The 25,062-nt window shown below is 56.5% G+C and overlaps 1 protein-coding gene across 1 annotated transcript in view; it reads right to left on the bottom strand.

Annotated features, from left to right (window-relative positions):
• The window catches only part of SCUBE3 (signal peptide, CUB domain and EGF like domain containing 3), a 29,428-nt gene extending 13,204 nt beyond the window's left edge, over window positions 1-16,224 (bottom strand). The window contains exons 1-6 of the mRNA XM_058040034.1: window positions 16,140-16,224; window positions 7,181-7,303; window positions 6,116-6,241; window positions 2,980-3,114; window positions 1,926-2,051; window positions 838-954 (exon numbers count right to left, since the gene is read on the bottom strand). Coding sequence (XP_057896017.1) covers window positions 838-954; window positions 1,926-2,051; window positions 2,980-3,114; window positions 6,116-6,241; window positions 7,181-7,303; window positions 16,140-16,224 — 712 coding nt within the window. The remainder of the gene's footprint in view (window positions 1-837; window positions 955-1,925; window positions 2,052-2,979; window positions 3,115-6,115; window positions 6,242-7,180; window positions 7,304-16,139) is intronic.
• Window positions 16,225-25,062: the final 8,838 nt, after the last annotated feature.

The following is a 25,062-nucleotide window of genomic DNA, read 5'->3' as shown; positions in this document are numbered from 1 at the left end:
GAGCGGGGCTTTGCTGGGGGCACAGCCCCAAACACCCCTGGAGCTGGCAGGGAGAGCCGGGGGCTCCGGGGGGATCCTGTGCCCCGAGGACGGAGCCGTCTGCGGAAAGCACGAAGGGTTTTCTGTTCGGGCACAGCAGGCACACGGGCAGCCAAAACCTCTCTTGCTTCCAGTTCCTTTTGCTTTTTCATTTTGCAGTAAGAACTCAAACGTCTCAAGCAATTGTGGACTTAATCACTCCCCAAATATAACATTTTTTAAATCAAAGCAGCTGTTAAACAGCACAAGCATATGAAACCAGTAAAACTTCTATCTCTGCTTGATGTTTTACAATTTGAAAACACACACAGGAAAAGGACAATTCTGGGGGTGGTTGAGTTGTCAGGTTGTTGGGGTTTTGGTTTTGTATTTTTTTTTTTTTTTGCAAGACAATTGTTCCTGAGCCAAGGCCCCACAACACCAAGTTGGAACAGATTGCTGTGGGCAAACCTGCCCCCTCCACATGCCTGCTCAAAAGCTGCCAGGGACAGCGACAGCAACAATTCCCAGCACGAGGACACCCTCACTGCTCTCTCTTCAGCAGCACAGAAGCACAGCAATGTGCCCCCAGGTGTCCCCTCAAGCACCACCAAGATCACTTCTGCTCCCTGTGGCTGTGCACACACACCCCAGGCGCTGCAGCATCCCTCACACACAGAGCTGAGCATCCCCGGCCTCAGCAAAAGGAAAACGCCCAATGCCTGGGGAAAACCTTCACCAGGCCAAGGACAAACCGCCCAGGGAGGAAGAGGAGCCAGCCCACAGCCCAACCCCTGTGTGGGTGATGCCCTGACCCACCTATGCACGTCACCCCGTCCGAGTGCAGCAGGAATTTGACGTGGCAGCCGCACTTGGGGCCCTGGTCGGTGTCATCACAGGTGTGCTGGCAGCCCCCGTTGCCGTAGTTGCAGGTCACTGTGGGAGCAAAGCACCAGTGTCACCACAGCCCCAGCTCCTCTTCCCTGTCACCACAGCCCCAGCTCCTCTTCCCTGCCTACCATCCACATGTAACACCTAAAGCTGGCTTGGAAACACCTCATCCATACCCTCAGAGACTCCCCTCCCTCCTTCCCTTCCTTCCTCCCTCCTTCCCTCACAGATAATTCCTAAAGCCCTTCACTTTCCCTGTGGGATTTAGGCACACCCAGGCTGTTATGTGGTTTCTGATATCTTCCCTCTGCATACCTGCTAAATGCCACCAGTGGAGTCCAAGCAGAGGGGACTGGTGGTCTGGTGGACCCTGACCCTGAATCCAGTGCTGCAGGGGAGGGATGGAACTTTCCTGAGCTTTGGAATGACACAGGAGCTTTTGGGAATCCCTGCCAGCCCTCCCCAGGGGGCAAGGTGTGCTGTTCATTTCGTTTAGGATTAAGCCTTCATTTCATCAGAGATTTTACACATTTGCTGCACGCAGCAAATGAGAAACAAAATAAAAATAATTGCATAAACACACACATATCTATTTAATAACCCTGGCACTGCCAGTGGGATGCTGGCAGGAGATCAGACAGGCTGAGAGCACCACAAGCCCCAGGGAGAGGATTCCTGCGCTCCTCACATGCCAACCGCGCTCTCCTTGTTCACCTCCCCTTAGGAAAGTGAAACGCTGGGACAAGAACAGGGGATGCTGAGCCTCTGGGACCCCCCTGAACTGCCCTTTCAGCCCGGTCATGTAAGGACACAAAACCCAGAGAAAAGGGGGCTGCCAGAAGCATTGTCTGTAAGGGCAACAGAGGCAGAGCTGAGTGTGCTGAGCTTCAGGCTCAATGAACCAACAGCTGCCAGGGGTCAGGGCTTTGCTGCAGGGGCAGGAGGTGTGTGTGCCATGGGCACAGGCTTGGGGGGTCCCTGGGAGGGTGGACCCCCAGCCCTGGGGTGCTCCTTACGTTTGCAGTCCCGCTGGTTCTTGGTGAGCTCGAAGCCGGGGCGACACTCGCAGGCGATGCCCCCTTTGGGGGTCTCCCGGCAGATGTGGGCACAGCCATGGTTCTTGTTCATGCAGTTCATGCCTTCTAAAAGAGAAAAGGAGGCAGAGAAACGCTCCAAAAGCTGCTGGCACTGGGCAGCAGGGGCAGGGGGACACGTGAGGTGGGATGGGATAGGGAGTTGATGGCAATGAGGGGAAACCTTGTGGGGACAGGATAACCCTGGCCAGCTCCTGGCACAGAGCTGCTTGGGAAGGTGCACAAAACCACCTGGAAGCCTTCAGCCTTTGATTCCCTCCCGCCTTGGGTGAGACCCTGCTCCCACATCTCTCGGTGGCTTTAAACCCCACTGAGCTCCAGACCCAGCACCTGCAGCCCTGTGCCCAGCAGGGCCCACCGGTGTGGCACCAGCAGGAAGGAGCAGCCAGCTCATCCTCCTGCACACACCAGGGATGGGGACACAGGAGATGCCACTGCAGCTGCTCAGCTGTCCTGGGCAGGGTGGGATTCCTGGGGAGTGACCAACACAGCTGGGAAGGGGGAAGGAGGAAAGCAAAAACACTCAGCTGGCTTTGCCAAGCAGCAGAGATAAAAATCAGCAGAGACACAAAAATCTCTCATTTCCTCCTATTTTGGCTAAGAGGTTGCTCCAGATGGCAACAATTTAGAGTTGATACTGAGAGGAAGGGCTCGGTGCTGTGCAAGAACTGGCAGGGGAAGATGTGTCTCAAGGTGGTGTGAGGATTTCCAGGTCCTTCTATTTATCAGCAAATTCCTCTGGGCATGGGATTAATGTCCCCAGCTCAGCACTGCTGCGCCTGGACAAGGGACCTGTGAGGGTTTTGCTGCAGGACATTTATCACCTCTCCCAACATCCCTACCACAGATTCACTTTCAAATCTGCCACACCAAGAACCCAGCAGCAGCACCTAAACCCAGGCAGGAGTGGCCAGAGGGGACAGAGGACAGACCTGGGTGGAGGGTGGCCCAGGGCGTGGCGGGGCTGAGCACTGACCTTCAGGGCGCTGGATGCAGGTGTGCTGGTTGTCACTGAGGAAGAAGCCCTCCCTGCAGAAGCACTCGTAGCTGCCCATCATGTTGACACAGGTCTGCTGGCAGCCGCCGTTGCCCTCCGAGCACTCGTCCAGGTCTGCAGAGGGAAGGGGGCAGGGGGTGAGCACAGCTCCCTGGCACAGCAAGGGCGTTGGCACCGGGTGGCACAGCTCCCTGGCACACCAAGGGCGTGGGCAGCACAGCTCCCTGGCACAGCGAGGGCATGGGTAGGGGGTGGCACAGCTCCCTGGCACACCAAGGGCATGGGCAGGGGGTGAGCACAGCTCCCTGGCACAGCAAGGGCATGGGCACCGGGTGGCACAGCTCCCTGGCACACCAAGGGCATGGGCAGGGGGTGGCACAGCTCCCTGGCACAGCAAGGGCATGGGCACCACGTGGCACAGATCTGCTGGGCAGCTCCTGCTTCCCCCCGGCTGGACAGGGTGGGGATGAAGGCAAAGCACAGCAGCAGTGGCTGCAGGGATCTTACAGCTTCCCTGAGTATGGCCTCATTTTACCAAAGGGAGCACCAGACCACAGAGGAAGGGGTTTCCCTTGTCCCAGAAATCCCAGAGCACCCAGGATGCTCCCCCAGGATTGTGGCTGCAGCCAGCCCCTGCTCGCAGCCCCTCAGAGCCTGCTGCCAGCTGGGGATGCCTGCACTTCATTAGGAGGAGCTGGGAAACCTTAGCCCAGAGCAGGGATAATTACTTGTAAGGAGACTCACATCCCCTGCTCTGCCCTCACACCTGGTTTGGTTTAACGAGGGGCTGGGACGTGGCCCCGTGGCAGCAGCAATGCCCTCGCCCCGGGCTGCTCCTGCAAAACCTGCGTTTAATGAACAGAAACTGCCCATTGCTCTCTCCAGGGGCTTTCTGGGGACAGTGGTGCAAGCTGAACTCACCAGTGCCCTGAGGTGCCAGAACAACCGCGATGCCAGGCTTGGCAAAGATAAATCTGTGCCGCGGCCACCCCTTGCCCCCTCTGCCCGCGGGGCTGGGTGATGGTGTCGGGCTGGGAGCAAGGGGCCCCGTGCCAGAGAAAACCTCCCGTGAACCCGAGCGTGGCACAGCCAGGGCTGAGCGTGGCACTGGAACCGTGGCTGAGCCACGGCACGCACCGGGGGCTGCCAGCAAAGCCCCCTCCCCAAACAGCACAGCACAGCACACCCAAACCCCTGCCTGGGCTAAACAGACGGACAGAAGGATGCCTGAGCAGTGCGGGCGCCTCACACTGTGCCCCAGCCCCGGGCAAGCCCTGAGGGTTGACTCAGAATTACCAAAGCAGGGCTGCAGCTCTAGCTGGAAGGGGCAGCAGAGCCCAGGAGCGCCCCACAAAGTTGCTGCCTTGGAAAGGAGGGGTTGCAAACACCCCCTGACCCACAGGGCAGTGAGGGCCGACACCTGGGCTGCAGCCAGGCATGCAGGGACATCCTCTGCATGGCGGGGAGCTCATGGCTTCCCCCAGTGCTCATCCCAGCCAAGCCATGTCCTGCCGATGCCAATAACCCTCCTCAAATCCCCCTGCTTAGAACAAGGGCTTAATGTCTTGCAACTCCTCCTTCCAGCTCTGCTCAAAAATGAGGAGGCAGCCGTTCAAACCCGATGGCTGAAATGAGACTCCACTTCCCTAATACCTGTTTTATTAAAGGCAACAGAGACGGGCAGGAGCCAGCAGGGCCTGTGTCAGGACGGGGGCTTGAATTCCTGTCCTGGTTCAAAAGGTCGCCCAGGATGGGCAATGGAGGGGCCTGCGGACTCTGGTGGGCACATACCCTGACCCCTCTCCAGCTCAGCTCCTGCCCATGGCGCTGGCAAAGCCTGGGCACAACACACTGCTTTGCTCTGCTTCTCCTAAAAGGGGACGCAGGCAGGTTGGGCAAGGCTGGTCGGGGTCAGAGAGGAGATGCCGGGATGAGCTAAGGAAGGGCTCAAGGTGGGAGCCAGCACGCTGCCCCCAGATCCCCGCCCGGCCGGCTGCTCCCCAGCCACCTCCATCCCCTCCCACCCAACTCCGTAAACACATGACGTCCAGCTTTCCTTTCTTCTTCCCGGGCTCATCCTCCCCCGGGAGAGGAAGGCAGAGCCAGCCGCCCGCCCGCCCGCGCCTCCTCCCAGCTGTGTAAATCTCCCCCGTCCCCGAGGAGGCTGCAAAGATCCCGGCGATGGCGCTTAATGCAAAGCGTATGTGTCCATAATCCCTTCCCCCTCCTCCTCCCCGCAGTGATGAGCTCATTAATGACCCCTCTGCAGACGCTAATTGGAAAATAGCGTGAGCTGCCGGCGGCGGGGAGGCGGTGCCCGGAGCCCCGAGCTCGCCCCGCGGGAGGAAGCGGGGCCGGGCGCGGGCAGCTCGGTGGCCCCGGGGCTCTGCCCGGAGCTTCGGCCCGGCCGCGGCCGGATGGAGCTCGGGGCGGTGGGAAGCGGCGGGGAGGATGCGCGGCCGCTCCGTAGGCAGATGCCGCGTTTGTCTTGGCCCGGGGATTATTTACCCAGTCCCTCGGCTGGTTCCCATCCCCTCCGTATTTGCTATTAACTCATCTATTTTGGCAGGTGCAGGGCTGACCCCGAGCACCAGCGGAGCGGGCGGCAGGGCCCGGGTGAGCTGGTGCTGCCCTCGGCAGCGGCACGGAGCTGCTGGCTGCAGCGGGATGAGGCTGTGGGGAGCCTGTGCCTCACCCCAGCAGCTCCAAACACAACTCTCCCAGATGCACCCACAGAGTGAGTTTTTCTCCCAGCATGGGTGCCAAGGGAGGATGCTCACCCCGATGCAACGGGGAGCAATCCTGTGTGCCCTGTGAGTGCCACCACAGTTCCATGGCTCTACAGCACTCTCTGCCTCTCCCCAAGCCTCCCAGACGGACCCACAGAGTCAGTTTCCCTGCCAGCACGGAGCATCCTCCCCTGGCACCACCGTGATGTAACAGGGAGCAATCCTGTCCCCAGCACAGGTGTGCCCTGGGGGTGCCACCACATTCCACGGCTCTGCAGCACAATCTGGGCGTGCTGAGTGCTGGCAAGTGCCCAGCAAGGAAAGCCAGCAGGTCAGCCCCAGGGTGCTGAGCAGCTGAGGAGCTGCAGGGCACCGCCGTCCCTCACCCAGGCAGTTGTGGCCGTCGTGCGCCAGGCGGAAGCCGTCGTAGCAGGTGCAGCGGTAGTTGCCGGGGATGTTGACGCACTCGTGCACGCAGCCAGCGTTGTCCTCCCGCTCACACTCGTCAACATCTGCAGGGAGAAGGGTGGGAGAGCTGCAGGACTGCCCCGGGTGCTGCCCACCATGGGTGCTGCTCCCCTTCTCCAGCATCTTTGCCACCCAGCTGGTAACGTGCCCCGGGGTGTTCTGCTCTCTCTGCCTATTCCAGCAGGTCCTCAGCTCCATTATCACCTGCAGCATCCCTCCAGAGTCTACAGAACCATCCCCATTCTCCCCAGCGTGGGTGCTGGAGCCCCAGGCAGCCCTGTGTCCCACAGCTTGAGCCTGGTGCAGCGTGCTGGGAACCTGCTGGGATTTCCCAGAGCAGCCCCGTCTCCACGGCAAAGCCCTGCAGGGCCTGGAGCGCTTTAATCCCTCTGCTATTTGTCCTCGGCCCATCCTGACCCTGAACCTGCTCCCAGCTGGGAATTTTCCCCTGCCCCAATCCTGCTTTCCTGCTGCTGCTGCCCCAAGGACCCCATTTTCTTTCCATTCCCTACTCAGTTGTTTTTTTATATAGATATATGTCTATACCTATACCAACATCTAGATTTACACCTATATCTACATCTAAATTGATTTCTACGCCATCTATATCTCTGTTTCTATGTCTTAGTTTTAAGTTTGTGTTTTAGCTGCTAACACAGCTCTGCAGCCTCAGGGTCAAAAATCCTGCAGGAAAATAAGCCCAGCTTTGTTTAAAACAAGCTCCATGTGATCCTTCACGGGCAGCCCCAACCATATCAGGGCAATGGCTGCCACCATCACCAGCAAGGACACTCAGAGTCCTCTCTGTCCCCACGCACTGTCAACAGGCCAGGAGTTTGGGGCAGGAAAAGGGAATAAAAGGTTTGAAATGGGCCAGGGTGAACAAGTGCCTTTTTTGCATGGGTTATGAGCCACTGGTGGCCTCTGACCCGCTGGGGCTGTCACTCAGCAGGACTCTGGCCCTGCCAGTGCTGTGTCCCTACCTTTGCAGTGCTTCCCATCCCCGGTGTAGCCGGACTTGCAGATGCACTTGTAGGACTTGGGGGTGTTCTGGCAGATGGCATCGATGTGGCAGTTGTCGGTGCCCTCCACGCACTCATCAACATCTGCAAGAGAACGGGTGAGGGAGCAAAGGGGAGGGCCCAGGACCTCCACCCGTGTCCCCACGGGAGCCACCACCCCAGGTGATGGATCCCAGCAGCCTCTGGCTCCCCAAGCAGCCCCGAGGATGGGCTCTGGTCACGGTGAATCACTGGGTCCCCTCCCAAACAGCACAACCTGTGTCTCCCCTCGGACACGTCACCCTGAGACTCCCTGGTCCTTTTCATGTGCCTGATGATAGGAAATGCTGCTCCAGCACTCCCAGTCCAGGCTGGAGCCAGCCCAGGCAGAGGTAAAAGTCTCTGTCTCCAATTCGCTGTTTCCTGAGCCGACCAGGCACCCAAATAATCGTCATCACTTTCTATTCTTAGGCGCCAAGGAATGTGCACGAATTAGCAGGGACCACACTAAATAAACCTGGGAGCCAGGAGTGAGAAGCAGGAGGGAGAACTGGGAAAAACATCAAGGCTTCCATGGGGACATGGACAAAATTTGCATCGTCCCCATCCCCCTCTGCCCCTCAACCCCCTCTCTGGGATGCAGTGCTGTGGTACCCAGGACAGCACATCCAGAGCTCCACGGGCTGGCAATGGCCTCAGGCAGCAATGCCCAAGGGTTTGCTGAGACAGGAGGCCGTGGGAGCGGAGGTTTCAATGGTGTTTGGGAAGTGGAGAAGCCTCAAGCACAAGGGGTGGAGGTTTGTGAGCAAAAGGCTGTTGAGCTGGCTCTCACTGCCCTGGCAGTCAGGGAGATGTGGTGCCCTGAAGCGGGCACATCCCCTCCATGGCTGCCAGTGCCTGCAGATCAGGTGCCGAGGGGCAGGTGGGGCTCAGCATCTCCCACAGGTATGGGCAGGGCTCCCAGAGCAGCCCAGGCTCCGGCTCCACGTGGGGAGCACCAGCTCTGCTCCTGGAAGGATTTGCCTCCACCTCTAGGAAGCTTCTCACTGGGGAAGGGGGACCTGAGAGTCCCTGCAGCTCCCCTGTGCCCCCATCAGGAGTAGCGAGAGGCTTCAAAGCTCTCAGCTGCCTTTAAAGGACTGTTATCAGCAGCCCCAGGAGCAGAAGTTCTCCAGGAGACCCCCAGAGCCCCAAACCATTGCTGCAGGCGGCGGCAGGGCAGGCAGGGATCATCCCCGCAGCCCCACGGGGAGCAGCAGCCCCAGCGCGGTGCCGGGAGATGAGATGTGACTCCAGGGATGTGACTGACTCTGGGAGATGAGACTGACTCTAGAGATGTGACTGACTCCAGGGATGTGACTGACTCTGGGGATGTGACTGACTCTAGAGATGTGACTGACTCTGGGGATGTGACTGACTCTGGGAGATGGGACTGACTCCAGGGATGAGACTGACTCTGGGGATGTGACTGACACTGGAGATGTGAGTGACTCTGGAGATGTGACTGACTCTGGGAGATAGGACTGACTCCAGGGATGTGACTGACTCTGGGAGATGTGACTGACTCCAGGGATGAGACTGACTCCAGGGATGTGACTGACTCTGGGGATGTGCCTGACTCCAGGGATGTGACTGACTCTGGAGATGTGACTGACTCTGGAGATGAGACTGACTCTGGGAGATGGGACTGACTCTGGAGATGTGCCTGACTCCAGGGATGTGACTGACTCTGGAGATGTGACTGAATGTGGAGATGTGACTGACTCTGGAGATGTGACTGACTCCAGGGATGAGACTGACTCTGGAGATGTGAGTGACTCTGGGGATGTGACTGACTCCGGGGATGTGCCTCACTCTGGGGATGTGACTGACTCTGGGGATGTGACTGACTCCAGGGATGTGACTGACTCTGGGGATGTGACTGACTCTGGGGATGTGACTGACTCCAGGGATGAGACTGACTCCAGGGATGTGACTGACTCTGGGGATGTGACTGACTCCAGGGATGAGACTGACTCCGGGGATGTGCCTCACTCTGGGGATGTGACTGACTCCGGGGATGTGCCTCACTCCAGGGATGTCCCTGACTCTGGGGATGTGCCTCACTCCAGGGATGTGCCTCACTCTGGGAGATGAGATGTGACTCCAGGGATGTCCCTGACACTAGGGATGTCCCTGACACTAGGGATGTGCCTCACTCTGGGAGATGAGATGTGACTCACCCGGCCGGCCGGGAGGAGCGGAGCTCTGTCTCCTCATCGGGGGGCGGCACGTGCCTGCGCATTGTATAAATATTTACAGCCCGCATTCATATTTGTTATTTGACATTAGCCATGGCCCGCGGCCACCACGGCCTCCCTTGGGCCATTAATCACCGGCTGCAGGCTGAGCCACCATGGTGGGGACGATGCGGGGATTGCACAGGGACCAGGGCCCTGCTCCAGGCTGGCACCTACAGCAGCCGTGGCACTGGGCACGGTGCCACCGTGCCAGCACCCAGCATCAACCCCTGCCTGTGCCAGGGCACCCGAGGGCCACTTGTCCCTTTGGGGGCTGTTCAGCATCCCGGTGACTTCGCCTCAGGCTCCTGCATCCCTCCCTGGGCTCCCAGAGGGGTGTTGGGAGGTTTGGCACTGGAGCAGGGCGATGTGGGCATGAGAACCCAGCAGCAGCAAAGCTGATGCTGACCCAAAGGTCTCCTGAATCTGCAGATCCTGGTCCTGCGTGGTTGGGAGTTCCCCTTCAGGTGTTCCCCCAAAGTTATAAATCAATTGTGATGCTTCGAGTCGTGGTGCCAGGGTGAGAGTTGTCAGGTCTGGCACCCCGGGCACCCAGCCTGGCACACCCTGGGTGGGAACCAGCACCCAAACAGTTCAGACCATCCATCAACCCCCATCTCCTTCCCCTAAAAACACTCAGAACATGAAGCATCCACCAGGCATAAATCACATCATTGAAACTTTCCCAGCCTTTTGCCAGGAATCTCACTTTTGGGGGAATTTTATTTCCTATTTGTTTTTCCTTCTGCACTCTCAAACTCAGGACCAGGAACAACAGGCATGAGGCACCGAATGCACCTCTGGCCCTCTCCCACTCACACATGTAGAGCATCCTTTTTTTCCTATCTTTTTTCTTATTCTGTAACTTCAAAAGTTGTCTAACTTTGGAAAGATTACACAGTAGCAAAAGTACAAAAGAAAACATTATCAGTTTTCCACTGTAATTTTTCCAAAGCTAGAGTCATTCTGAAAGGTTACAGGATTCTAAAAAAAAAAAGAAAAAAAAAGAAAAAAACCAAAAAAGTGTGTTTGTGGGAAGAGTGAATAAATACCCTCCTGGGCACTCCAGGAGCCATCCCGGGATTGGCAAAGATCCCAATTTTAGAATGCTGAAATTTTGGCTCCTCAGTATCCCTCAGAAATGACGTAGTGAATTAAAGCAAAACCCTTCTGAAAAACTCAGTTTTTAGCATTTTTGTCAACGCAAGCAGCATTTTCTCATGAAAGGGAAGGTTTTCTCTCAGGCCAGCCCGTTTTTCCTGCAGGAGAATTTTCTCCATCCAAAAAGCTGCCTGTGGCCTCACGGGTGCAGGTGCTCTGAGCTGCTGCCACCATGTGAGAGGGTTCATCTCCAAGACAAGTGAAGATTAAAAAAAAAATTTTAAATAAAAAATCCTTACAGATGCTCCTGTCCCTATTTGATCCCAGCAGTTCCTCGCTGGGGTGTGCCCTGCTTGTCCCCCTGCTCCAGAGCAGCTGCTCCATTCAAGGTCCCAAATCCAGCTGGGTTTTTTGGAGAGTTTGCCAAACCTGTACCTCCACACCTCCTCCATTTCTCCCTTCCACAGACAACCAAAATTTCGGCATCATTTTCACCCTAAACCGCCTGAATGAGCCCAACCCGGGCACTGCAGATGGGCACACCATGCCCCGGACCCCCGGCACGGGGAGTTCTGCACCCTGGCAGGAATTTGGTTGGGATGGAGATGCTGAGTGTGGCTGGGCACCGCAGCCCCATCTGGCTGGGGCCGGGCAGGGCTCCTCGGAGGGCACAGCGTCCCTGGCACTGCCAGCCCGGGCCGCGCCAAGGGCAGGAGGTTGCGGCGCTCGCCCCGCGCCTCGGGCCGCGGTTTTTATTCCGTTGTGGGTGGGATTTTCCAGCGCTGGCTGTTGGGCCCCGTTCCGCTCCAGCTGCAGCTTTATTCTCCATTTCAAAGGCAGCGCAGGCAGACGGCTCCAACGCCACTGCCACTCCGGGCGTGCCAAAAGCGGGGGCACCCCGGGACCCCCGAGGGCTCCGGCCCAGGGCAGGCATGGCAGAGCCCCCTGCACTGCTCGGATATTGTTAGAGCCTGGATTGAGGCTCTTTCCTCACTTCCTTATTTTGTTTAAAAAAAAAAATAATAATAATAAAAGATGGTTTTAGCCCTAGGCCAAAAGTCCTAATAAATTTGAGGAGGGGGTTGAGACAGGACAGCAAAATCTGGCCTGAAAAATCCTGAACAAACAAACCCACCGTCCTTTTCCCCCTCTCCTGCAAGTGCTTCAGCTTTTTCTACAAATTAATTTTATTCTTTGTTTTTATATAGGCATATATATTAACAGCCTGTCTGTATGGGGATGTGTGTGTAGCTGTTGGCAGACATGCGGAGTTTCCACTCGGCCTTAATGCCAAATTAAAGCTTTATAACTTCAGTAGCTCCTTTTACCAGGGTATTAATAACCACCTCAGACACTGTGGTGCAGTTTATTAATCATTTGTTCGTCCAGGGAGCCTGCAGGGGTGACTCGTGCTGCACCACAGGCTCAGGGCATGGCCACGGGCAGTGGCAGCCCCTGGGAGGGGATTTGGGCCAGGAGAGGGGAGCAGGATGCTCTGCAGGGCAGCGTTCTGTAAACTGGCTAAAGAATTATCACCTGCACTCAGAGATGCTGGCTCAGGTGCTGGGTGATGCCCTGCTGCCAGGACGGGGGTGCCAGTGGGCACTGGGCAGGTGCCTGTGCTCAGGATGGCTCAGAGAGGGTGTCTGCATCTCTCCATGCAGTGGAGACCCCCAAACCAGCCCCGTGCCCTGCATATCCACCCAGATTTCCCAAAAGCAGGTGGGACACAGGAGGTGCAGCCCCAGCACTCGGCCCTGTGCAATGATGGAGTACAGAAGGAGGAGGAACCACAAGTCAGAGAGAGGACCTGGGGCCATTCCCAGCCTGGGACCCTCCTGTTCAATGCCCAGACCCTGCCCTATAACCCTCACCATGGGTTGTGCTTCCCCAAAGCTGTTAATGACCCAGAAAAGGGCTTTTTTATCCCCCTCACTCATGTTTCCCACTCCTCTGAGGGCAGAGTCCTGAGCTGTCCATCCCCTGCAGCAGCCCAGGTCATCCTGATGGATCCACCACCATTCCCTGGGTAGGAAGTGCTTCCTCCACTTCCATCCACTTCCTTGTGCCAGCCCTGGTCACTTCAGCCTAATTCCATCAAACCCCACAGAGGGTTTGGTGCCCCACGCCAGCAGCCTGCTCGTGTCCCCATGGAATTGTCACTGCTGTTGTGGTTCCTTTGGCTTATTGGACTGACCCGGCCTTGCCTTAAGAAATGTGTTTGTTTTTTGCTCTGGGAGCAACAATCTCAGGATCTCCAGCGGGGACACAGCCTCTCCAAAACACAGCCAGGCATCCTCCAGGGCTGCCAGACAGAGCAAACTTTATCTGCCATCCCGGGCTTCTCCTAGAGCCTCTCAGGGGACTCAGAATTTTGAAAGTGAAGGCTAAGGTCAATCATGCATACTGTTTTCCTAAACTGAGTACTCTGGTGCGGCTGTCTGTGCAGGAAAAAAAAAAATCTATATAAAAATAAAAGACAAGAACCCCCAAACCCCTGAGCAGTTTGGAGAGAGCAATACATCGGCACTGGAAGACTCAAGGTGTCTGAATATTTATATTCCAGTTGGCAGTTACAAAAAAACTCTTCTTCCCTCCTTCCTACCCACCCCCTCCCCTTTTTTAATCTCGGTACAGGCATGTTAGACGTCCTCAGTCAAAGATCTCCTTTGAACTGTGCATGTGAAATGTTTACAGTTTTACATTTCATATTTCAGCGGGGTGGAGGGGACAGGCACAACAGTCACACACTGTGAATGCTGGAGAGGTAGGAAGGCAGAGGCCAAGGGGGAGGAGGTTTGCCTGCAGTGGGAGGGGAACCAAACAGCATCTCCACGCTGCAATTGGAAAATTTTAAGACTCCTTGAAAAAAAATACAGAAAAATAATCCCCGGCGGTGTGTGGGGTTTGCAGGTGCATGGCAGCGCAGCAGCCCCTCGCGTGGGACAGGGGCCAGGAGGGCTGGGGTCAACCATCAACCCCCCAGGGCCCAGCGGGCCGGGCTGAGGCTGCCATGCCCCCCAGGACCCCGAGCTGGGCTGCTGGAGTGCCAACGGGGCGCTGGGATCCCCAGGGAGACGCCGCCTCTCCCTGCTGCCCCCACGGCACAGCATCGTCTGAGGGGACGTGCCATCAGCTGCAGGGAGGAGTGGTAAATGCTGGGATGTGTTCCCAGAGAGGAGGGAGCTGGCACTGCCCGAGGAGGGCACGGAGCTGCCAGTCCCTGGGACCGTGTCCGTCTGTCCTGCCGGCATGCAGGGAGGGCAGGCAGCAGGTGAGGGCACTGCTCTACGGAGAGCAGGAGCTCAGGACAAACTGCTCAGTCTGGAGGGCTCTGAGATGGACTGACAGACCAGAGGTGGCAGGGACATTATCTACCCAAACGCAGAGGAGTGCTGGGCACAGCAACACTGTGCGGGCAGCCCGGCCTGTGGAGCACAGATGTGAGCCAGGAGCCTCCCTATGGTTATTTAGATTTGTGTTGCCAGCTCTCCTCTTGAAAGCTTCCCTAGCCCTAAGCTGACTCCAGAGCCAGCCAGGTCCACTGGCAGACGCCCTGCAGGCCCAGCAGCCAGCTCTCTAAATCCTTCCTTCCCCACAGACTAAACTTTGTGGGGTAATTCGGTACAGGGAACGAGCCAGCGAGCCCAACCCATGACACAATGTTATCCCACCAAGGAAAGACAGATGGGAGAGGAGCCCTTCCCAGCCTGTGACAGTCACCCGGCAAGGGTGGCTGTCCCTCAAAAGGGCAAAAGTTTTGGGGCAATGTGTGCCCCACCTTTGGGGTGTCACCTGCCGCGCACACCTGATGCTTTTGAGAAATATCCTGGTAACACACGTCCCAGACACACAGAGCGGGTTCAAAGAGCTCAGCGACAGTCAGAACCCCAGGAGACAGCAGGATCTGAGGGAAGGCACATGTTGTACCTGCCACCAGTGATGCCCATGAGTTCAGCCTCACCCGAAAGGGACCACCAGCCCCAGAGTCCTCGCAGCCCCACACACACCAGCCTTTGCCTCTCTGCAGACAGCTCCCCCCGCCCAGCCCACTTTGGAACCCCCAAAGTGCAGCCCCAGGGTCAATTCCCCAGCAGAGCCCCCCTGGAGGAGCCAGCACTGTCCCAGGCAATGAACCCCAGCTCAGCACTGAGCTCACCTCTCTCCACCCCCACTCCACCCCTCTCCTTCCCTGAAGGGATCTGTCAAGTCTCTGCACGATGGAATTTCACTTTGCTATTTTAATGCAATTCTGGCTCAGGCTTAAATGGAACTGGAAACCAAAAGGCCTTAATAAATAAATATTATGATAAGAAATGAAAGCAATGCATACACTCAAGATAATTTGAGGGGGGATAAAAACCTAAGCATTCCTTTCTGTGCCTAATTCATAAAGCTTTACGTGAAGCTGGACGCCTTCTCACCAAACCTTTGCCCTGGAAAAATCTCTCCTGCTTGCCCAGGCTGCCCTCCGGAGAAGTCGCCCATTGTTTTAGAAACACTTTGAGCCAGATAAGACAATAGCCTTGAAATTCCTTCTAACTTTGTCGGTGACAGGGCTGGGGCGACCATGCGCGTGGCTGGAATCCTCCTACAAGAGATCTTTCATTATAGCCTGCGCTCCGAGATTTCATTCACACGCTGCTCAATCTCACCGTCCGCACAAACGCCGCAGCTGCCACAGCCACAGAGACCCCGCATGCCGTGCAAAGAAAAGGAGAGAAAAAAAAAACCCGGCAGATTGTCCAGATAGTGGTGAATGAAGGAGAAAACCCCCTTTGAGGCAGCCAACGGGACCATGTATAGGGCTGTGTGTGCTCCGCGCGTCTATAGAGCTAAAAAATCCGGGCTAAATATAGAGGTGCTATAGAAAAGGGAAGGTATAGATAGAGCACACATAAAGCTCCGTGTGTGCGTCTGGGAAGGGGAGGCTCTGCCTCAGCACGGGAGCTGTGAAACAGAAAAGCCCCAAGTTGATAAGGATGGGACGTTGCTCTCCTTCCACGAGATAGGGAAAGAGCTCCCTTCATTTTCAGGCTTCGCTGTGCTCAGCTACCTGAACTTTCCTGCTGCCCAGCATCTGCGGCTCCCCCGTGCCCCATGTGCAGTCCCCGAGCGCAGACGCAGCCTCCGGGCTCTGCCACCCCTGCCCTGCAGCCCAGCCCACCCTGCTGCCCCATCTCCCGGACACAGAACCAGCAGAGCCCCCCGAGCCTCCCCAGGCAGCCACATTTCGCCTGTGACGGATGCAGACTTGTTCGCCCACCCCAATTTTCTGCCCCTGCACCCCCTGCCTTGAGATAAAAGAGTCCAAACCCAAACAACCCAAACAACTAAAGTGTAAGGAACACAACTCATTAAAGAGTTCGCAAACCCAAGCCCAGTTCCAAGGCAGTCGGCGAGAATATCTGCAAGCGACATTTAAAATCCCCTCCACTGTTTGTTGTTGCTGCTGCTGCCTTCTCCAGGCTGCACTCAAACCCCAGCTCTAACGAGGAGATCCGGCTGCCCAATCCACACATCAAACAGCAAACCTTCGAGCAGGGAAGATTTTCTCTTACCTTGGCTGGCTTTATTCGCCAGCGTGCTTCCAGAGTGGAGGAGAAAGAAAAGGATGGAAAATCCAGCAATCTGCAAAGCTCCCATGGCAATCCCAGTCTGCAGGGAGGAGCGGGGGCAAGAAGGGGGATTTCTAGTGCTTTAGAGGAAACAAGGGGCTGAGCATGCGAAGGGAAATCAAAGGGAGGAAGGGGCTCTCTCCTTGCCGTGTGTGAGACAGAGGGAGGGAAGGGAGCTGAACTGATGGAAAAAGCTGCTCTGGGTTCAGTTTGGGGCTCTTGGTGCTGCTCAAGAGGAGAGAGCGAGGGAGGGAGACCCAGGGCAGTTGGAGGAAAGTGGACTCTATCGCCCTCTCTCTGGCGGCTGCTCTGATCCCTTCTCCTCCGGTTTTTTTTTTTTTTTTTTCCCCTTAAATAATCCCAGCCAATTCCAGTTTTGCAAGAGCAGCAGCAGCAGCAGGAGCAGGAGCAGCAGTGCTGGAGGGGGGAAGCAGGCGCCTTGCCCTGGTGCTGGGGACCTGGGAAAGGGGAGTGGAAAGGAGAGCCCCATCCAAGCAACGCCCTTTTTCTCTCTCCCAGCCTTTCTTTCTTTCTTTCTATTTGGCTTTGGTTACTCCTTCACGGCTCCCCCCCTCGCACCCCCAAGGCTGGGCTTTGCCTGCAGGAATTTACAGTCTGCGCTGGAGGAGAAGGGCCAGTAGCCATGGAGACTGCTTCCCTGGGAGCAGGGAGGTCAGGCGGAGACCATGGGCGATCAATGCATCAATGCAAAGCCCCCCGCAACCCCCAGACCCAGCCCGCACCTCGCAGCCCCTCGGCCAGCCCGGGGCTTGGCGTGGCGGCAAGGGGAGGGGGCCCAGGGGGAGGCGTCTGCCATGGGAAAAGGCAAGGGGTGGGAAAGAAAAGGACAAGGGGAAAAAAAATAAAATAGATATAATTAAAAAAACCCGAGAGTTTGCAGATGGCACGACCCGGCTGGGCTTGGTGGCTTTTGGAGAGTCTCGGGGTGCTGGGCAGGGGGAAACAGGGCCGGAGAGCAGCTCTGCTGGCTGCCCTGGGAGGTGGGAGGAGGACTGGGAATAAGGGTGGAGGGGGAAGAAAAAGACCTTTCTGAAATGTTCGGGGATTTTTTGTTTGCTTGCGGGACCTTCCACAGCCCGGCCCCCGGAGCTGGGGGCACCCCAGGGAGGAGGGGGACCCCTGCCCCACCCCGTGGCCGTCCTGGTGCTGGCAGCATCTCCCTTCTGGGTGTTCCTGCTCCCTGAGCCGGGAGAGGCACTGCCAGCCAGGAAACTGCAGCGGGAGATGAAGGCTGGAGCCAGGAGCGGGATGGAGAGGAAGGTGTGCAGTGATTCCACCTGTCCAGGGACAGGGGTCTGGCAGCCCCAGTGGTCATTGTGCCCATGGGCCCCCTCCCAGCCCACTGTGCTGCCCCTACGCCCTCCCCAACCCCCTTTTGTCCTAATATCCCCTAAAGAGACGACAAAGGGGGCTGGAGGCAGTGGGAAATGTCCAGCTAAGCCAAGCACCCACGGCACAGAGGAGGGACTGCAGCTGCACAGGAGGATGCTGAGGAGTCCCTGGGTCTTTCCCTACAAAGTCACCCCCTCCCTGGGCTGCCCTCATGGCACAGGGACCTTCCCTTGGGGAGGGGGTTTGCAGGGGCACACCAGTAACCCAAACCCATCCCTGGCACCGCCAGGCTCCGCGGCAGCTGGTAAGGGGAAAAGGTTCACAAATGATCCTTAAAGCTGTAAAAATGTGTTGTACATGAAATATGAATGTGGAGGTGTTGTCCTTAGGCTGTGCTGGGAGAGGACCATGCCCCACCAGTGGGTATGTGCCGTCCCACTGGGCACTGCTGCTGGGGGAAGCCAGCTCCAGTCTGTGCCAGCAGCTCCTGGGTGCAAGAGCCCCTCCCTTGAGGTGGGACAAGGCTCTGGGCATCTTCACATCCTGCTCTGAAGGCATCACCAGTGGGGTGCCACCACCCTCCTGTGCCTATCACACCAGCAGCTGTGCCACTGCTTTTCTTTCTGGGCTGGAATTTGCTGCAGAAACACAAGTCCCTCATGGCAGGGACTCCTAAGAGCAGAGTTAAAATGGAAACTCTGCTCTGGGTTACGCCGGCAGATCTCTGTGCCCGGCCATCGCACCTCGCACCCCGTCCTGTGATCCTTTATCATCATAACCAGAGGAAAACTAAACAGTCCTCCTTGTTTCCCCTCTAACCTATCTTCTAAATCTGGAGACCGATCTCACGGCACGAGGGACAAGACCTTCAGCAATGTTGATTTATAACTGAGCTTCTAAATTGCAGCTTTACGCATTAGTATAAACACCCATAAACCAGCCCTAAATACACAGGGCCGTGTGTAATTAAAACGCCAAAACACCGAGCAGCCACGTGACAGCACGGGGGAAATGAACCAGCTCCTCAGACTCCTCACTCGTGCCCAGACTGCCTCACTGGGGACACAACCGTGGCCAAGCACTCCCAGTTAAACCAGTGCCTCGCTGGGAGGGGGGTCGTGGCACAGGAGCCAAGGGGCTGACCCCCATGTCTCGCTCCTCCAGCGGGGTTATGAAGCACCACAGCGAAGCAGTGGGGTTGGAGCGAACTGCTGATGTCCAGGAATTCCCAGAAAAGCTGCGTCATCTTCCCAAAGCATTGCTGAGTCCAGCAGTTGATGCTGCCCGGCAGAGTGGCCAAAGGGGCAGAGGTGGTGCCAGGGCCGTGCGCGCTTTGGTGCCCCTCCAAGCACAGGGGAAAGCCGGGCAGATGGGGATTCCTGACATCACCCAGGGAGTGCCACGGGTCACACTGACATCACCTGCAGGGCAGCCCAGCGCTTTGGCCCGCAGGGCTGGCACGGATCCGTGCCCAGGAGCCGATTCCAAACCCTCCACAGGCATCGCCAGCCCGAGCCTTGTGTGTGTGTGTGTGGTGGGGAAGGAGGTGGCAGCACTCTCCTCCCCGCTGCCTCCACTCCCCGTTGTGCACTTCTGGGCAAAATCCATTTGCTTTGGCTTCATGTAGGGCCAGAAGATTCGGCCCATTGTGCTGCGGCGCTGAAGAGCCGGCGAGGAATTGTCAGCCATGCTGAAACGGTTACATGGGGAGTCATGAAAATTTACTGCACCACTCTCCGCTCCCTCGCCAAGAAATAAAAGCAAAAGATCACAACAGGCATTTTTTTAATTTGAAGCAAAATTAAAAAAAGAACGGATCTGCGCTCAGAAAACAACAACCACATCCACAGATCAAAGCAGCTGTTCTCCTCTCATTCGGGGTTTTAAGAGGTTTCTGCAGCTACAGAGATGTTTACACAGGGAGAGAGATACATACATTGTGCTGTCTTGATGCTGCCTCTCCCCCCTTCATCTGGCAAAACATTCCCTGGGAGGCGATATGAGGTCATTCCTAGCCCCTGCCTTGTTTTCCTCAAGCTGCAGGGCTGCGGGACAAGAGGCAATTCAGTTCCCATTAGCGCACACACACATTTGCGCTTGGAACCCTCCCGTGCGCATTTTGCCTGGGGGGGAGCTCGGGGTGGACAGGGAACCAGCTTGTTCCCAGAGGGAATCCCAGCAGCCCAACTGGATGGACGGGGAGCCAGCTTGTTCCCAGAGGGAATCCCAGCAGCCCAGCTGCCCTGAGGGCCAGCGGCTTTGGCCGAGCCCCTGGGAAGGGACACGGAGCCGGGAGCTGGGCTGGCATCTTCTGCAGAGCAGCCGTAATGGTTCTGTGGCTTCCACCGCTTTTACGACGAGAGGGGCTGACGGGCTCTGGGGAGCACTAATGGGCTGTAAAAGGCTCCTTCCCCTCTGCCGCCTTGGCTCCAGCCCAATTCCAGCGGCGCTGAGCCCCTCTGCGGTGCCTGCGCGGGGACGGGGCCGTGGGAACGCCGGGGCAGCTCCGCGGGCACCTCCTGGCACGGGCACCTCGGTCCGGCTGCTCCGCGGGCAGCGCCCGCTCTGGCAGCAGAGGGGCTCTGGCTGCGAGCCAGCCTGCGCTGTCTGTGCGATCCTCCGAGGGGATTCTCCCCACCTCTAGCGCGGATTTAATGCCGTGTGCTAGGAGCGAGCCGCATCTTCGGCTGCGTGCGCTCGTGTGATGCCGAGCCAAAAGCAGCTTCTGAGGCTGCACAAGAGGCTGCTGAGAAGCAAAAGTCCCCGAGGCCCTTAGGGCTTGCAGAAGCAGCTATTGAACCAGGCAGGGATGCTGCAGGCAGAGGAGTGAAGCAGATTTGCCTTTCCCTCCTGTCCGTGAGAACCAGAACGATGCCAGTCCAGGGCAGGACCCCCCCATCTCTGCTGCACCCAGCAGTTGGGGGCATGGATGCTGGTACCACATCCCCACCCTGAACACTGGAAGGTGCTGGCTCAAGAAAACAGCAGCCCAGACATTTCAATGCCCCGGCGAGGGCTGTGGTCTACAACTTGGAACAGAATAAACTATTTTTAAAAGCTGAGAGGAAAACACAGCATTCCCAGTAACACGCCAACAGCCCGGGCTCACGCGGCTCAGCCAGTCCCCAGCACTCGTCCCTCATTTCCCCAGCCTACAGCTTGATCCAGATGCCTCCAAGGTGGGTAAAAAAGCACCAGGTCCCGCTAAATGACTGCCTGGCACCCTGTGACACCTTTTTTCCAGAGTTATGGGCTTCCCAAAACGCTGCCTGCGACAGGCCTTGTTTGTGATTCCCCGTTTGCAGCAGGAGAAGGTGACACACGCTGAGGTGAAGTGACTTACCCCGGCGTCACCGGCAAGGCCGATGGCAACGCCAGGAATAGCCCCGTTCCCAGTTAACCACTAACCACACTTATCCCAGAATAAGGGTCCCTTTTTCCAGCTGAATTTATAACAGCTTTCCAAGTGACATAAGGGCTTACAGAAATAGGCAGGCTTTTATTCCAGAATAATTACTGGGAGATCGGGCTGGAGCGTGTATAATTACACTGCCGGTGAGTGGGACCCTGTGCCACTGGAACACAGCTTTTATCTCATCCTACTTTTCCACGAGCACATGTACGTCAGCTGGGAGATCATCAGGATGTGGGTGGAGAAGGAAGGGGCTTTGGGAAGAAAGGAAAGTGATGTATCACTCCCTACAGCTCTGTTAATCACATTTCCCATAGAAGATGATAAAAGGTCTTCGGCTACTGAAGTCAAAAGGAGTCTTTGGGGCTGTGTTGGGTCACACCCCAGATGGACTCAGCGACGCTCAGTGCATCTGCTTTGAGTCAGACACAGCTTTGGAGCAGGTGGGGTTTGTAAAATACATTTTATGTCCCACACTGGTAAAATCAAGCTCAGAGTCCAGGTCGAGGCCCGAACACATTTCTGACAAAAGCTGTGGGAACACATCGTAGGGAAACATCCTTTGAAAGTAACCCCATCGTTTATCAGGTGCTGATGTGTCTGTGCATGGGCAAGAACTCAAAGAACAGGACTGGGGCGGCCCTGGGGGCTGCTCTGCTGCCCACAGCCACGACAAGGCAGGGGTTAACTGTGACACCACGGGAACTCCAGGACCCAGACACACATGTTTAAAAGTAGCACTTCTCTCCTTAAAATAGTTTATGGATCTTACTTGGGGATAAATCCAACACCCTGGAGCAGAAGGAGACCTATTAATTCCTGAGTTTTTTCACGCCGTAGTAAAGCAGCGGTTTTATTTGCCCGCCTTGCGTAAGATGTCAGTCATTTTCCCACTTGCATTTCCATCTACAATTTAACAAGGCAGCAGTTTATTTCCAGAAGCCCCGGCCAGACCCCAGCCAACTGCGTCAATATTTTGTTGCTTACACAAATGCCACCATTAAAGTCAATACTGCGTTCCGGGGGAGGCTTTTTTCCCCTTTCTTTTTTGTTAGATGATGCATGCAGAGCTCTGGAAACATGGGAGGGTGAGAGCAGCCTCCCTGAGTCTGTACCTGGTGCAGAGGCACGGGCACTGCTCAGGGCACTGACCTGACCAAAGGCATTTGCTAATTAATTCATTCTTCCAAGAGACTTAACTGCCTCTTGCCTTTGGAAACCAAGGCAAAACCCGAGCCAAAAGTCAGAAAACTTAGAGAGATCCTTATTGAGTGCAGAACACTCCAGAGGAGGGAGCTGCCTGGTGCCAGCTGTGGAGCGGACAGGGGCAGGCGTCCAACCCAAACCGGCCCCTTTGCAATCCTGCTCAGCTCCCCGGTGCCACTTTTGGGATGGGGAGAGAGGCAGAGCTGGGCTGTGCCAGGGGCTCCCGCCTTCCTCAGCCTCCTGCTTTGGGGTGTCCTCCTGCTTTGGGGTGTCCTCCTGCTTTGGGGTGTCCTTGCTGTGCTGCAGCAGGTCACCGTGGGCTGACCACGGCTGCTCGTTTGCGGGATGCTCCTGCAGCCCTCGCTGTCCTGTTGCCTTTGGCACGCTCTCCCAAAAACCCTCAGAGGTTTTCTGGTCCAGCATGAGCTCATCCCTCTGCCCCAGCCTCCCCGTGCGTGGGGCTCTCAGGGCACCCCCAGCACCTCCCTGAATCCACACCCCAAAACTGGGGGGTTTTAAGCCTACACGTGGCTAAAACATCTGATAAAATCCCAAAGGGAACAAGGAGAGCCCAAAGAACAAGGGGCTGACAGCCCAACCAGCTGGGGAAGCCCTGCAGGATCTCCTTCCTAATTCCTGCATCAGACCACTTCTGCATGAGAACAGAGCGGCCTTAGTGTGTCAACAAGCCCTAAACGCCCGAGGGCAGCTGGAAGTGAGATGACATTATTTTTTTTTTATTTAAAACGGACTTCTTAACCTACAGGAAAGTAAATGTTCTTCTAGGATGGCCAAGAAAACCACACTGGGATTTTCCAAATGGGCATGACTGACTGTTTATGAGCAGAGGCTTCCAAAGGCAGGAATAAATGGCTTGCTCTCAGCAGGTTTTCCTTTCTATATTTACCCTCACCTGAAATGAACATTATTGCACACTGCAACACTTATTCCCTCTGATCAGGGGAGCGGGTGAAGAACCAACCAGCCGCAACATGTCAAACAAATTGTTAATCTGGTGTTTGCACGGGCAGGGGGAGGAGGGAGTCCCCTGGGTTTGGGGCAGGCCCCAGGTCCTGCCGACAGCTCCCACCCCAGCTCTGCAGGAATGCTTGGCCTGCCTGCTGCTCTCCTGGCTGCTGGGAGCTGGAGCTGGGCCCTTCGAGGAGCTGATCCCTTGGTCCCCGAGAGGTTTCCAGCCCTGTGGCACCCAAGCAATCCTGATCACAGGCAGCTGGTGGGAAGAGGTGGCATCTGGTGTGGGGACCTGCCCAAGGCTGCGCGAGAAGACTTCTGGAGAGCAAGAAGTGCACTCAGATGGCAGCTGAAGGTTCAAGCATTAGATAACCCTCTCCAAAGCACTGGGCTTTGCCATCCATCTCCACACGTTCCAGGTTCCTCTGGCTGTTTCTCTGGCTGTTCTCAAGGTGGGAAGTCCCTGTGGATGCAAAGGGGTGGTGCCTCTTAGGGACAGGTCCCCCGCAGGTACAAACCACCCTGCTGTTGCCCAGCTTGGCCATACAAGACCTAGAAATGTCCTTGATAAGGGGCTGGGGGCTGAGCCATGGTGAACCAAACCTCACCATGAGGCTGATCACTCAGCTGTGAAATCTCCCCTAATCCCAGGCCTGGGGAAAGGAGAGGACAGGGAGATCACCTGCCTCTGCAGGACGTCGCCCACATCACATGGCTCCCTGGGTCACGCTCACACCCACCAGCACCACCTTCAAATCTGGGCTTGACCTCCAATTTACCTTGGAGCTCACTAACTAATTGTGCCAGCTGGAAAAGGGGTTCCCATCGCCCCAGGAAGCACAGGGGGATTAATCCTCCCTGGCAGTGGGGGAAGGTGATCACTCATTGGTGTCTGGGGCTGCCAGGGACACTTGGGTGTGGGCAGCAGGGTGAAACAGCCTTGCTCTGCTCACAAGGCTTCCATGTACTCATGCCAGACAGGACCTGCCTTCTTTTTCCCAGCTCAAACTTTTTACTTTTGGAAAAGTCTGTCCTTGTCAGAATAGCTGAGCAAACCCTTCCCCAGGCAGCCATTCCAAGAGAATTTGTGTTAATACAGATTAACGAACATAAAGCAATCTAGATAAACCGCATTAAGCCAAAAACACCTTTGAACTTTTTTTTTTTTTTTTTTTGGATCACAATTCCTCCCCGAGCGCTGTGTGTGGTTTGGGCCTCCCTGTACCTTCAGCTTCCCCAGCTCTCCATCAAGCCACAATTTAGTCAAGTCAGCAAATACAAAGATTATCCAGAGCCAGGGGCACCAGCAGCAACCCAGTGCTTTGCACAGGGAGCCCAAACCCAGTTTTGGGTGTGGGGGTGTCCAACGGGGTGAGATGGCACGAGAAGCCTCTCCCCAGCTCCAAGAACAACTCCCAGTCACAATGCTTGGGCTGTGGCCAGGCTGCCTGTGTGACCATGAACCAAACCCCTCCAAGCCTCAGTTTACCCAGCACCAACCCGTCCCTGAACACTCAGATGACAGATTGGTCTGGAACACCCTGACACCCACAGGAGGCTGGGCAGGACAGGGGCTGGTTTGCTCCCCTGGCTGCTCCCTGTAGCTCAGACACAAGGGCTGGTTTGCTCCCCTGGCTGCTCCCTGTAGCTCAGACACGTCCTCTGTGACTGAGGTGGCAAAGCCAGCTCCTGCAGATGGGATGTCTCACAGGAAAGGTCATGCACCACCTGAGGAGTAGGGAACTGACAGACACCACAGCTGCTGGTGGGGCATGTGGTGTGTTCTGGGCACAAACACACCTCGCATGCCCCTGCCAGAGCAGCACTGCTGCAGGCACTCACTCCTCCAGAGGATTCCCAAACAAAACCAGGGACTACAGCAAACCCGGCGCCAAGTTTGACATCCTCTCACCTGGACAAGGT

The sequence above is a fragment of the Melospiza georgiana genome, chromosome 23 (genome assembly GCF_028018845.1).
Source record: "Melospiza georgiana isolate bMelGeo1 chromosome 23, bMelGeo1.pri, whole genome shotgun sequence".
Lineage (NCBI taxonomy): Eukaryota > Metazoa > Chordata > Aves > Passeriformes > Passerellidae > Melospiza > Melospiza georgiana.
This window is presented reverse-complemented; position numbering and strand designations above follow the sequence as displayed.